This window comes from Penaeus chinensis, chromosome 10 (genome assembly GCF_019202785.1).
Source record: "Penaeus chinensis breed Huanghai No. 1 chromosome 10, ASM1920278v2, whole genome shotgun sequence".
In the NCBI taxonomy this organism is placed as follows: Eukaryota; Metazoa; Arthropoda; class Malacostraca; order Decapoda; family Penaeidae; genus Penaeus; species Penaeus chinensis.
The window spans coordinates 10,346,580-10,359,079 of NC_061828.1; the positions used below are offsets into that span (position 1 = coordinate 10,346,580).

The 12,500-nt window shown below is 46.4% G+C and overlaps 2 protein-coding genes across 3 annotated transcripts in view; one reads left to right on the plus strand and one right to left on the minus strand.

The window, feature by feature from the left end:
• The first annotated feature begins 681 nt into the window (after window positions 1-681).
• LOC125029683 (extensin-like) lies at window positions 682-2,788 on the plus strand. Of its 2 annotated transcripts, none has more exons than XM_047619740.1 (4): window positions 682-1,115; window positions 1,261-1,369; window positions 1,673-2,270; window positions 2,635-2,788. In XM_047619740.1, exons 1-4 carry the CDS (start codon window positions 707-709, stop codon window positions 2,692-2,694), a joined length of 1,176 nt encoding a protein of 391 aa, XP_047475696.1. In that variant the 5' UTR covers window positions 682-706; the 3' UTR covers window positions 2,695-2,788. The 2 variants fall into 2 exon arrangements, with proteins under 2 accessions (XP_047475696.1, XP_047475694.1); XM_047619738.1 differs by having other exon boundaries at window positions 692-1,115; window positions 1,258-1,369.
• Window positions 2,789-11,343: 8,555 nt separating this feature from the next.
• The window catches only part of LOC125029388 (serine/arginine repetitive matrix protein 2-like), a 31,509-nt gene continuing 30,352 nt past the window's right edge, over window positions 11,344-12,500 (minus strand). The window contains exon 2 of the mRNA XM_047619216.1: window positions 11,344-11,576. Coding sequence (XP_047475172.1) covers window positions 11,359-11,576 — 218 coding nt within the window. The 3' untranslated portion in view covers window positions 11,344-11,358. The remainder of the gene's footprint in view (window positions 11,577-12,500) is intronic.

Sequence of the window (12,500 nt, forward strand, 5' to 3'; positions counted from 1 at the left end):
TGTTTGTGTGTTGTGTGTGTGTTTTTTTGTGTTGTGTGTATTGTGTGGTGTGTGTTTTTTTTAAATGTGTGTGTATGTGTGTGTGTGTGTTTTGTGTTTGTTTGTTTGTTTTCTTATATGTGTGTGTGTGTGTGTTTCGTTCTGCTCTATGATATGTATTCTAAACAAAGATAATAAACAATCGTCATTCTCTTTTCCTGTAACATTCGAGGTAATTGAGAAAATTTGCATTAAAAACACCAACGACTGCAAACCGTTGGTGCACAAATCCGTTTCGAAACATGTCATAAATAGAAAGTTTGTGTTTTGTGTATTAGCTTGTTATGAAATAAACTAGATGTCGAAAATAATGATAAACCTGTAGACACTTTTTTTTTTTTTTTCTCGAAATTTGCATGTTATATAATGACAGATTAAATGTGATACAGAAGGAATATAAAGGGGAAGGGAAGAAAAAAGAGAGTGAGGAATAACGAAAGGAAGGGAGTAAAGAAGAAATGGAGAGAGGGAGTGAGGGAATGACGCATGAATAAAAAAGTAAGATATAAGAAGAAGAAGAAGAAGAAGAAGAAGAAACAGAGGAGGGGAGTGAATGAAAGAAGTAAAAGTAAAGGAATTAAATAAGTAAATATGTGTGTGATTGTGTTAAGAAAAACAAAAGACAAAAACAAAACAAAACAAGAAGGAAAGAAAAGAATAGACAGGAATGCGACTCACAGGACCAAAATCAAATAATCTTTATTTCTACCTTGCAGATGCTGGGCAAGGTTCTACTGCAGGCGACGCTGGCGGTGCTCGCGGCCGCTTATACCCATCAGGTTCCCCCCAACTTCCATCTTTTGCCTTATGTCTATCGCCACTCCCCCTTCCAAGCCCCGCCCACTGCATCCTACACCCACTTCAATGCTTTCCAAGCCCCGCCTACTTTCCAAGCCGCGCCTACTTTCCATGCCCAGCCTACTTTCCAAGCCCCGCCTACTTTCCATGCCCCGCCTACTTTCCCTGCCCTGCCTACTTTCCAAGCTCCGCCTACTTTCTTGGCACGCCCTCTTTCCCCGTTCCCTTAACAGTACAAAGCAGCGTCCGTTCTCCTTCTCAGTACCAGAAGATCTATTGTAAGTATTTCCCTTTTCCCTGCGTGGATATAAAGTTTCTTCTTTTCTAAAAAACACAAATAGTTGATAAATCAAAATAGAATATATCAATCAACCCTTCAGGAAATACGAATTTTCGTTTCATTCACCTTTTCATAATTAGCAGCAAATCCGTGGCAGTTTCTGACGCCGGTGTCCAGGAGCGAGATCCAGAATCTGCCGTGTCCCAGCCAAGGTTTCTACGCGCATCCCTCCAACTGCTCGGTCTTTTACAGGTTAGTCTGTGAAAGTACTCAGAATTCACTGTTTTTGTTTGTTTGTTTGATTGTTTGCTTGTTAGAGGGACTCGGAATTCTTTTTTTGCTGTTGTTTTATCATTCCGTAAAGTTCGAAGCACTAGTTATTCGTTCGATATTTTTGTTGCTGTTGCTGTTGTTGTTGTTATTATCCTTATTATTTTTTTAATCAATTAGAAACTTGTCTTTAATGGCTATTTTTTGTTCTGTCGTTGTTTTTTGCTTTTGTTTTTAATCAAAAGGATGCTAATCTGCACTTTGATGATTCTTTTCCCGTCTCAGGTGCGTGGACTACATAGGCACCGGGGTGTCCTTCGCCAGGTACCTGTTCTTGTGCCCTGTCGATCACATCTTCGCTGAAGAGGCCAGCACCTGCATCCCGGGAGACTGCAGCAGCGAGAGCCCCGAGTCTCCGGCACCAGGGGAATCAGTGACCGACGCTCCTGCGGTGGTTGAACCTGCAGTACCGACACAAACGGTATTGCCGAGCTCTGTGGAACCGTCCACGGTAGAACCTGCCGTTCCTGACGCCGTAGAACCATCTACAGATAGCCCAGTAGAACCTATCGTTCCCGACGCCGTAGAACCATCTACAGATAACCAAGTAGAACCTGCCGTTCCCGACGCCGTAGAACCATCCACAGATAGCCCAGTAGAACCTGCCGTTCCTGACTCCGTGGAACCATCTACAGATAGCCCAGTAGTACCTGTCGTTCCCGACGCCGTAGAACCATCTACAGAAAAGCCAATAGAACCTACCGCCCCTGACTCCTTAGAACCATCCACAGAAAATCCAGAACCTGCCGTTCCTGACGCAGTAGAACCATCCACTGACTCTCCTGTGGAACCTGCGCCTGTGGAACCATCGGTTGAGAACCAGGTAGCTGTTACTTCGATTCCGAGGTCCTCATAGTTCTCTTTCTGGCGTTGTTCGGATTATGGGTCACCAAGCAAGCTGTTATGTTATCAGTGTGTGTGTGAGTGTTTGTCTGTGTGTCTTCGTGTGTGTGTGTGTTTGTCTGTGCGTTTGCGTGCGTGCGTGTGTGTGTGTGTGTGTGTGTGTGTATGTGTGTGTGTGTGTGTGTGTGTGTGTGTGTGTGTGTGTGTGTGTGTGTGTGTGCGTTTGCGTGTGTGTGTATGTATATGTGCGCCTGCGTGTATGTATGTTTTAAAAGACCACCAACTCGTTTCTTAAGCTCACTATCCCGGCATCACCTTTTTAACACTTCCTTTCCTTATTACAGGAGTGTACAAGATTGTTCATCCAGCACACCAAGTACTGTAAACGTGTACCACCGGTGTGACGAGCCGAAGACCTTGTACATGTGCCCCGCCGGGACAGCCTTTGATCAGAGCCGGCAGATGTGTCGCATAGCTGCTCATGGTGAGATTTTTTTTTTTTTTCTCTCTTCTTAATCCACAAGATTTTGTTTTCCTTCTCTTCTTCTTCCTTATTTTTTATTTTCTCTTCTTAATCCTCAAGATTTGTTTTCCTTTTCTTTTCTTCTTATTTTTTTTTTTATTTTCTCTTCTTAATCCTCAAGATTAGTTTTTCCTTTTTCCTTTTTTTTCGTGTTTGTCTGGAATTTCGGAGAATAAACAACCCCTTTCTTTTGACGTTTTTCTTGTTGGGGGAAGAGAAATTTGATTCCCATCACCCCAACCTCGTTTTGAAAAAATTTGGGGTTTCCGCTTCCTTGGGGTTTCTTTCTAATTTTTCCAGAATTTGACTGTGGAAAAGAATTAGTTTTGGGCTTTAAAAAAAAAAAAGTCAAGATTTTTGTGCAATACGAGGCAAAGAATTAAATGAATATGACGATGGTCTATTAGGTTTGGGGGGTTTTTTACGTTTTTAGTGCACCACACAGACAAAACCACACATACACAACAAAAACTTACACACACTTACACACACATAATACAAAACCACCACACACACACACACACATATATTATATATAATTTTAAATTTATATAAAAATTTTAAATAAACAAATATAACACGTATGCAGTGTTGTAGTATTGTAAATTATTATTTTAATTTATATATATAAAAATAAATATTTGTTGTGTGTGGTTGATGTTATAATATATGTGAGTGTTGGTGTGTGTGTGTGTGTTTAAATATAAAAATATATATATATATATACACATTTATAATATATTACACATTATATAAAAACATATTGTTATATGTATACTTTTATATTAATTTAAAAATTTAACAATATTTTATGTAAATGTGTATATTTATTTAATATATATTATATATATAATATATACACACACACACAATAGGGGTTTGGGTGCATATTAATTAACCACACACACACCCACAACACCCCTTATAATATTTAAAATACACTGTTATATTTTAAAAATTTTATATATGACCATATACCCAAACACGCATATATATATTAAATATATTTTTAAATTATGAATAAATAATATTTTTAAAATATATTAAAAAGGGCCGCGCGTACCACATGCATGTTTTTGGGTTTGTTTGTGTGTTGTGTGTGTGTGGGGGGGTGGTGTGTGTGTGTGGGGTCCATGCATGGTTTTTTTGTTAAGTATACAGATACAGGTTGGTGTGGGTGTGTGTTGTGTGTGTGTGGGGGTGTGGTTGTTGGTGTTGTGTGTTTGTGGGTTGTGTGCCATGCATGTTGTATTTTGGGTAAGTATACTACACAGTGTGTGTGTGTGTGGTGTGTGGTGTCATGCTGTGTTATGTGGTAAGTATACAGTCAACTTTGTGTGTGGGGTGTGTGTGTTTTTTTTTGTTGTGTGTGTGGGTGAGTTTTTTCCATGCATTTTGTTATGTTGGTAAGTATACAGCCACAGGTGGGTTTCTTTTTATTTTTTCCACTGTGGAGGTTTGGTAAGTATACATCACGTGTGTGGGGGCCACTTTCTCCCCCCTCTTCCCCTTTCCCGGGTTTTGAAGTCGTCGAAAAGGGAAAACCAAAAGGGAAAAAAAAAGAAAAGGAGGACGGGAAAAAAATGAAGGGGGGGTCTTGACGAATATTTTCTATCGAGGGGGCCGAGGGATATGTTGTTGTTTTTTTGGCCATTATAGAAGCCTTTACGATTGCTGTGTTTTGTGATGAGAATATAGTAATTTTGGGGAATCTTTGTTTTTCCTTTTTTTTTTTTAAGGGTTAAAGTATGGTAAATTAAAGAGGAAAATTTTATCCTCACGAAAGAGTGAACATTGCAATTCAGTTTTCGTAAGAAGTTTAGTGCTCTTTCAATTCCAGGTCTTGTTTGATAAAGGATCGTTCTTTTTTTTAAAGGGAATCTCATTGGAAAATTTTTATTGTTATTATGTTTTTACTATGGGCTAAGGTGGTATATACAAACTGATTTTATTTATCTATTTATTTGCTATCACATTTCTCATTTTCTTCCGCGTTATATTAAATCATTAATCAAGGTTACATTCAGCTGTTGGATACCCTTAAACAATGTATTTAATCTAACATGTAATTTATTTTTTTGTATAATTAAAACTGACCACATGTCAGAAGGAAAGAAACCAAAATGAGTAATAAAAGGTTTAATAAAACTCACACTTCGTTTTACATCGTTCTTTAATGATATGTTAAGGCTTTCAGGTATGTTAAAAGGGACCAAATATCACCATTATGTGCATTCATGAGGGTTATGGATATATATTGCTAATACTAAGGGCTTGTCAGAGACGCGTCATGAAGATGATCCAGTAGACTATGTTTTGCAGCTGCTAACAAGAAGCTACTTTATGATGGGTACTAATAATTTCCTCTTTTGGTTTTTTCTTTTTATTATTATTATTATTATTATTATCATTGTCATTATTTCTCTTTCTTTTTTTTTTTACACAATATGAGTCATCAACCGATCAGAGAAGAACAAGTACAAAATTATGGCATTCTAAATACATATGCTTCTGTTTGATGAAAAGAAGAATATTATATTCCACTAAGTATGCATTTCGCGTCCCAAATTTCCTGGACCATAAAACTACACAAACAACGGTAGGGTCTACGGGCTTCTATGGCCTCGTGTTCACCAGCTCAGTTAACGATGTTATACCGGGGTTAGGGGTGTTACGCGATTGCGGAAAGAGAGGGGGGGGGGGGGCGGGCGGGCGGGGGGGGAGGGGAGGGGACGGGGCTGCGGGGGGGGGGCGCGGGAGGCACGCGCGCGGACGCCGTGGTAGTGGGGGTGCGGTGGGGGGTGGGCCCGCGGGGGGGGGGTGGTGGGGGGCGGGGGGGGGGGGGGGGGGGGGGGGGGGGGTTGGGGGGGGGGGGGGGGGGGGGTGGGGGGGTGGGGGGGGGGGGGGGGGGGGGGGGGGGGGGAGGGAGTGCTGGGTTGGGCTGGTGGGGGGTGGAAAGGGGGGGGATTAGGTGGGGGGAGGGGTGTGGGGGGGAGGGCGGTGCGGGGTTGGTGATGGGTTTGTGGGTGGGGGGTGAGGGGAGTGGTGGGGGGTTGGGTGGGGGTGGGGTAGGGGAGGAGGGTTTGGGGTGGGTAATTTTTTAGGGGGGGTGGGGGTGTAGGGGTGGTGGGGGATGGTGTGGTATTATTGGGGGGGCGTGGGGGGGGTTGTGGGTTTATGGGAGTGTTGGGGTTGAATGTTGGTGGGATTGTGGGTTTTTTGGGGGTTTGAGCTGGGGGGCGGGGGGGGTTGGGGGGAGGGTGGGGGAGGGGGGTTTTGTGGTGGGTTAATGTGGTGGGAGAGAGAGAGAGAAGTAGAGAGAGAGGCGGAAAAAGAAACGAGCGGAGAGAGAGAGAAGAGAGAGGAGAAAGAGTGAGGAAGAAGAGATGGAAAGCGTCGAGACCGGTGTGTGAGTTGAGCTGAGTGTGCGTTGTAGGTGAAGTGAGTTGAGTGAGAACTGGAGAGAGAGGAGAGAGAGAAGAAGAAAAGGAGAGAAAGGAGCAAGGGAGCGAGAAGTAGAGAGAAGGAGAGACGGTAGAAGGATGAGGGGTGAAGGAGAAGAGAGAGAGAGAGAGAGTGTGAGTGAGTGCGTGGCAGTTGAGTGGAGTGAGAATGGAGAGAGCGAAGGAAGAGAGAGGGAGCGCAGCCAGGCAGAATAGAAGAGGGCAGCAGAAGAGAGAGAGAGTAGGAGACAGAGAGGCTAGGATAGAGAGGAGAGGCAAAAGAGGAAGAAGCAAGGAGAGAGCGCGATGCAGAGGAGAGAAGAGAGAAGAGGAGAAGAGAGAGAGAGAGAGGGGAGGACGAGGAGAGGGGAGGAGGAGAAAGAGGAGAGCTTGAGTGATGGGCGGTTTGAGTGAGTGGAATTGAGAGAGGAGAGCAGAGGAGAGGGAGAAGGGACGCGAGAGAAGGACGAGAGAGAGAGACGGAAGAAGCGTCGTACGAAGAAGCAGAAGTAGAGAGAGCGTAGGAGAGGGCAGATAGGAAGGGGAGAGGAGACAGCGCAGCAGGAAGAGAAGCGCGCGCGCAGCGCGAGTGAGCGCGCGCGAGAGAGCGCGGGAGCGAGTTGGAGTCGCGCGCGCTTGGATCGGCGCTGGCTCGAGGGAGCGGCCGAGACAGAGACGCGCAGCGCGGAGACGCGCGAGCGAGGCGAGCGCGTAGAGCGGTCTCTGGAAGCGCGCGCGCGAGCTCTTGTCTCGTCCCCTCTCTCTCTCTCTTGTCTCTTTTTCTCTCTCTCTCTCCTTCTTCTCTCCTCTCTATCTCTCTTCTCTCCTACTCTCTCTCTCTCTCTCTCTTCTCTCTCTCCTCCTCTCTCTCTCTCTATCTTTCTCTCTTCTCTCTCCTGCTGTTCTCCTCACTCTGGTCCTATGTGTGTGTGTGTGTGTGTGTGTCCGTTCTTTACCTACCCCCTCTTCTGAGGACGTTCAATTCAGTGATATTCGTTCCTTGATGACTCAACATAATCTTAACTATGTCTTTCCTTGATTTTTACATTCCATTCTTGACTCCTTTCAACAGCTTAAAGTCGCGATTTCAAAATATGTCCTTGTCAAGCAAATGCACACTATTTTTCCGATCTCTGGGTAAATCGTATATTTTATTTTTGCTTACTTTCCTTTTTTTAAGCTTTCATTTCCCTTTCCGATTTTCATAAATAAAGACGATTCACTCGTTTGCAACATGCAATAACAACATGCATTCAACCTAGTCTTAACGGGACTCACACTCTCGCCAAGCCTTTAATGATTTCATCTTTCTCAGCATCATCGTCTTGTAGCCTTGTTCTTGTCTTTTGGATCTCAGTAAACATTTTACGTTCACCTTTATAAGTTTCAAATTTTCATTCATGTTTTCCTTTATTGTTTTTTATTTTTTTTTCACTTTTCCTAATTATCCTGATGGTTCTTAAAATCACTTTTGCTAGGTCTTTGTCTCTCTTCCTGGATTCTTCCTGGATGCTGCTTTATTCCTGCGCCTTAGAAATCGTCATCTTTTCAGGCGATTCTCCTCGTGATCATCATCTCCTTTTTGGTTCTCCCGATCTCACTTCCACCAGGTATCTTTTACGAAGTCTCGCCTCGACTCTTTACCCCCTCCCCCCTTTTTTATCCCAAAATGAAACTCCTTGCTAAAGAAATCTTATACAGCCGAAAGCTTTCCCCTGGATCCTACAAAGTGCCTCATGAACCACTTGGCGCCCTTGTTGCGTGGTGCTGGGATAACCGTCATGACGCTGTCCTTGCTGGAGGCGGACGACGACGAAGACGATGACGAGGAAGACTTGGATGACGTAGCTGTAAACGTCCGATTCTGGATGGACTTATGAGGAGCAGCGGCCGGCAGTACCGTCTCCTTTTTTCTTTCTCCCTCTTTCCATTCTTCGTCCGGGTTGGTGCTTGAGCCCGTGGCTTGCCTTCTTCAGGGGCGACCTGACGACCTTCGAGAAGTTAGGGAGGAAGGACCGCCGTGGAGAGGGTTTTTGGGTTTGGCCGGGGGGGCGCGACGCCTCTCTCGCCCCGCCGAACCGGGGCTCCGGGGATGGGGCCCAAAGGGGGGGCCAACCCACCGGCAACGGGTCGGGGACGTGGGGTCGCGACCTGCCGGGGGGTGGTTCGAACCTTTTCTTTTTTAAGGAAAAACACCTGGGGGAAAAAATTTGGAAAGAATTCATACATGCTAAATACCTAACAGAATATTATGCGTGCTTTAAACCCAAGTTAAAAGGCCCCTACCCTCCCTAACGGTGGGGCAGCGTATGTAGATGCCTACAAGGGATTGACATCTGGGAAATGAGTGACTTCTTCTTCCCCCTAAAATCGAGGGTAACCACGGGCCCGGGGGCGTCCTCGGGGGTTGTGACTTTCGGGCGGAAAAAGGGGCCCAAAGGGATTGTACCCGCCGGGGGCTAGGGAATCAAGGGGTTTTAGGGGCAGGGCCACGGGTCGGGGCGGTGGGGGGGCAGGTCCCCTAAAGGGAGGGGAAATACGCCCATACGCAGAGTCTAGAAGGGGACTTCTTTTTGGGCCAAGTGGAGGGGGGGGCGCGGGGCCCCCGGGGGGGAGCGGGGGCGGGGGCCACTGGTTGCCGACACCCCGGGGGGCTGACGGGGCTCGGGGGCAGTAAGTGATCCGGGCTCACTGTTTATTTTAGGACACATCTCGGAAGGGGGGTTTCCCTTTTTCCTGGGGGCGGGGGGAGCTCCTGGCGGGAACCAACCCTCGGGGTCTTCCGATCTTGGGGGTTTCTCATGGAGTTTCCCGAAGTATCTAGTGGGGGGACCCATAAAGGCGAGTTTGCCTAAAAGGTTTGCGTCTTCAAGGGGGCTTCGGGCCCTCACCCTTTCGGGGAATACTTCCGGGGTCGTAGCAACCCGCCGCCACAACTTGCCCTTCTTTTCCCGCCCCTGCCGCCTGCCCCTTTGCGGGCAATTTCTCCTTCGTGGCTTGATAATGATCCCATAATCTCCTTCACTCACGCACCTCAGCTTTTTGTCCAAGACTTTGGGCGAGAAGGGCTCGCAGGTCCATCTTTTTCCCCGGGGGCAGACGATGGGGGCCGCAAGGCTCTTCCCAGGGGAAAGGGAAAACCCGCCACTTTTGAACCCCGGGGGGCCCCTCCCGTAGCCGTAGACGAGGGCCGCCTTTTTTAACTCTCCATCGGCTTCACGTCGCAGTCTGCCTCGATGTAGTCGTCTTCGTCATCGCAAGGATCAATTTGGGCTATTTTGCTGGAAAACGGGTTTTGATCAGGTTTCTCATCGGGTTTTACATGAACCCCTGTCGCCCGCCCTCGCGGGCGCACCCGCATCGACCCCTGTCGTAATATCGTTTTGTAAACCCCGGGGTTAGCTGTGTGCTGTGATCGAACGACCCCAGGGGTGTGTCTCCTTCCCGGTCCCCTAGGGTCCTCTCCTTTGGTTCGGCCCGCCCCCCGGGCTTGGGGGGGGAACGGGGGCGTGGGTGCTCCCTTTCGTCTTTTTTGTCGTCATTCCACCTCTTGGGGAGTTACAATGGCAAAGCCTTTTCATAAATTCCCCGCAGGACGGGAAATCCATTGAGGATACAAAAAAAGGAAGCTAAATTTAGCTTATCCTCTGGGGGCTGGACGTCAATGCTTGGGCCTTGGGGGGGATTGGTCTGGCCTCCAGGGGGGGCGCCTGGGGGAAGCGGGGGGAAACACGGGGGAAGCCACGGGGATCCTGCCCGGGGTCCTGTGAGGGGAAGCTTCCTTGGGGAAAAGGCGGGTAATTCTTTGCTCGAAGGGGGCCCCCGGGCGGACTCTCGGGGGTTGACGTTCACCAGCAAACCGCCCCGGTTAGCAGGGGGCGGCCTGCGGGGGGCCGCCCGAAACATTTTCCCGGGGCGGGGATTGGCGTACAAGGCCCCGGGCTGTCCGGGCCCAAAGAAGCAGGGATTTTTTGCTCGGGGGGGCTTTAGGCCAGACAGAGGGCGTGGAGAAGGGGAAGACCGGGGGGGGTTGCTTTGGGCGCGGGAGATTTGTTCTGGACACCCCTTCTCGAAGCGCCGTCCCCGGGGTGAGAGAAATTTGGGCCTTTTAAAAGGAGAGCACCATCAAAAAAGACTGCCCAAATTTCTCTAACGAAAGTATATAAAATAATCAAATTTTTAACAATTTTATTTTAAAACTTTAATTTCCCAGTTATCACGTTTTCCCCAAAACTGTTTTTTGGGTAAACCCAAATAAATTGATAAATACAAGGGGAGAAAGAAAAAAAATCAAAAAAAAACGAAAAGAAAATGAACATAATAAAATATTTAAAAAATTTAAAAAAATTTCTCGCAAAAAATTTTTGCTCAGGTAAATTTGACTTTTTTTGCGGGGGAAATACTTTGGTGGGGATTGCATGCTGTACACCTGGGGGTCGAGGGGTGATGCAGGGGAAAACCGGGAATTTCAGGGTTTCTTGGCACGCCACGTACAAGCACGCTCCTCTCTCTCTCTCTCTCTTCTCTCCTCTCTCTCTCTCCTATCTCTCTCTCTCTCTCCTCTCTCATCTCTCTCTCTCCCTCCTCCTCCTCTTCTCCTCTTCTCTCTCCTCTCTCTCTCCTCTCCTCTCTCTCTCTCTCTCTCCTCTCTCTCCTCTCTCTCTCTTCCTCTCCCTCTCTCTCTCCTCTCCCTCTCTCTCCTCCTCTCCATCTCTCTCTCTCTCTCTCTCTCTCTCTCTCTCTTCTCTCTCTCTCTCTCTCTCTCTCTCTCTCTCTCTCTCTCTCTCTCTCTCTCTCTCTCTCTCCTCTCCCTCTCTCTCTCTCTCTCTGAAGCAAGGAAAGAGAGGAGAGAAGAGAGAGAGAGGGTGGGGGTGAGGGGTGGAGAGAGAAAGAGAGAGAGAGGTGGGGGGGGGAGGGAGGGGAGAGCGAGAGAGAGAGAGAGAGAGAGGAGAGAGAGAGAGAGAGAGAGCGGAGAGAGACTAGAGGATGAGGAGAGCTTGAGGAGAGACGAGAGAGAGAGAGGATGAAGCAAAGAAAGAGAGAGAGAGAGAGAGAAGGATGAAGCAAGGGAAGGTTACAAGAAAAGAGTGAGAAAAAAAACCCTACAAATTGGCAGAGTGAACCAAAGAGCCAGAAAAAAGTGATATTGAAAATTCTCCAAACAAGTGACCCGACAGAAGCGCACCTGCGTCCCGAAACCAAGGCGAAGGACATTGTCTGAAAGAGCTTTGCTGACTGCTCGTGACGTCACAGGAGGCTGCTGTAAGAGGCGGCTTATCCTTCTTGAGTGAGATGGGATCCTGTAGGATGCTTCGCTCTCCTGAAAATAGAAAAACAACGTTCTGAAAATAAAGGAAAAGACCCCTAGCGTTTCCTTTTTTTTTTTTTTTTCCTTCAGTATCACTTTCTTTTCTTTTCTATCTTCTTACTTCTTTCGTCGAATTGAAGCAAGGATGAAAGATGGGATACTTCTTTTTTTCTCTCTCTCTCTCAATCCGTGTTTGAGGAAATCCTAAAATGGTCAAGCAATTACGTCATCACCAATATGCTTCAAATTTCGTCATCTCTTAGCATTATCCCTTCGCCTAACATCTATTCATATTGTCTTATATAAATGACTTAACATCCCATCACACCTTTCGCAATTTAACCCATCTCCGTGACCTTTTGACCTCCCTGGAGTAATGCAATTGTAGGTCAAGGCAAAGTTCATCAGCTGCTAACATTGTTCTCATCGTTATACGCTTTATATAAAGTTGATTTCATTGCTTTGCGTTTTGTTTTACATTCTCCCTTTTTCATTTATATATATGTTTGTTTATTTATTCGTTTATTTATTTTTGTTCTACAGTTTCTTCGCTTATTTTAGCGATGTTGGAGGGTCAAAGTCGAAATTCATGACGTTGCGAATGATCGTTGCACCAAGAATGCTACTTACCAAATTTCAACATAACAGAGCACTTCTTATTGATGTTTTAAAGCTATAGGACCGTGAATTCGCCTGTGTGTCTTTTCATTCTCCCCTTCCCTTTGCCTTTTTACTTCTTCTTTTCTCCTTTCTTCTCATTTCCCGTTTACTCTTTCTCGTTTTTCTCACTCTGCTCCTCTTGCTACATCTCTTTCATACACACTTCATTCTCCATCTCCTCTTATCCCTCCTACTCCATCATCCCCTTCCTCCTCCTCTTCCCCTTCCTTCTTCTCAATCTTGCTCTTCCCTATCTTTCTCCTCCATCTGTTTTTC

What these genes read in the sequence shown, in the direction of transcription:
- LOC125029683 (XM_047619738.1), top strand. Translation starts at nt 707, where the DNA reads ATGCGACTCACAGGACCAAAATCAAATAATCTTTATTTCTACCTTGCA. An exon ending in AACTGCTCGGTCTTTTACAG is followed by an intron (nt 1,370 to 1,672) that starts GTTAGTCTGTGA and finishes TTCCCGTCTCAG; the next exon opens with GTGCGTGGACTACATAGGCA. An exon ending in AACCATCGGTTGAGAACCAG is followed by an intron (nt 2,271 to 2,634) that starts GTAGCTGTTACT and finishes TCCTTATTACAG; the next exon opens with GAGTGTACAAGATTGTTCAT.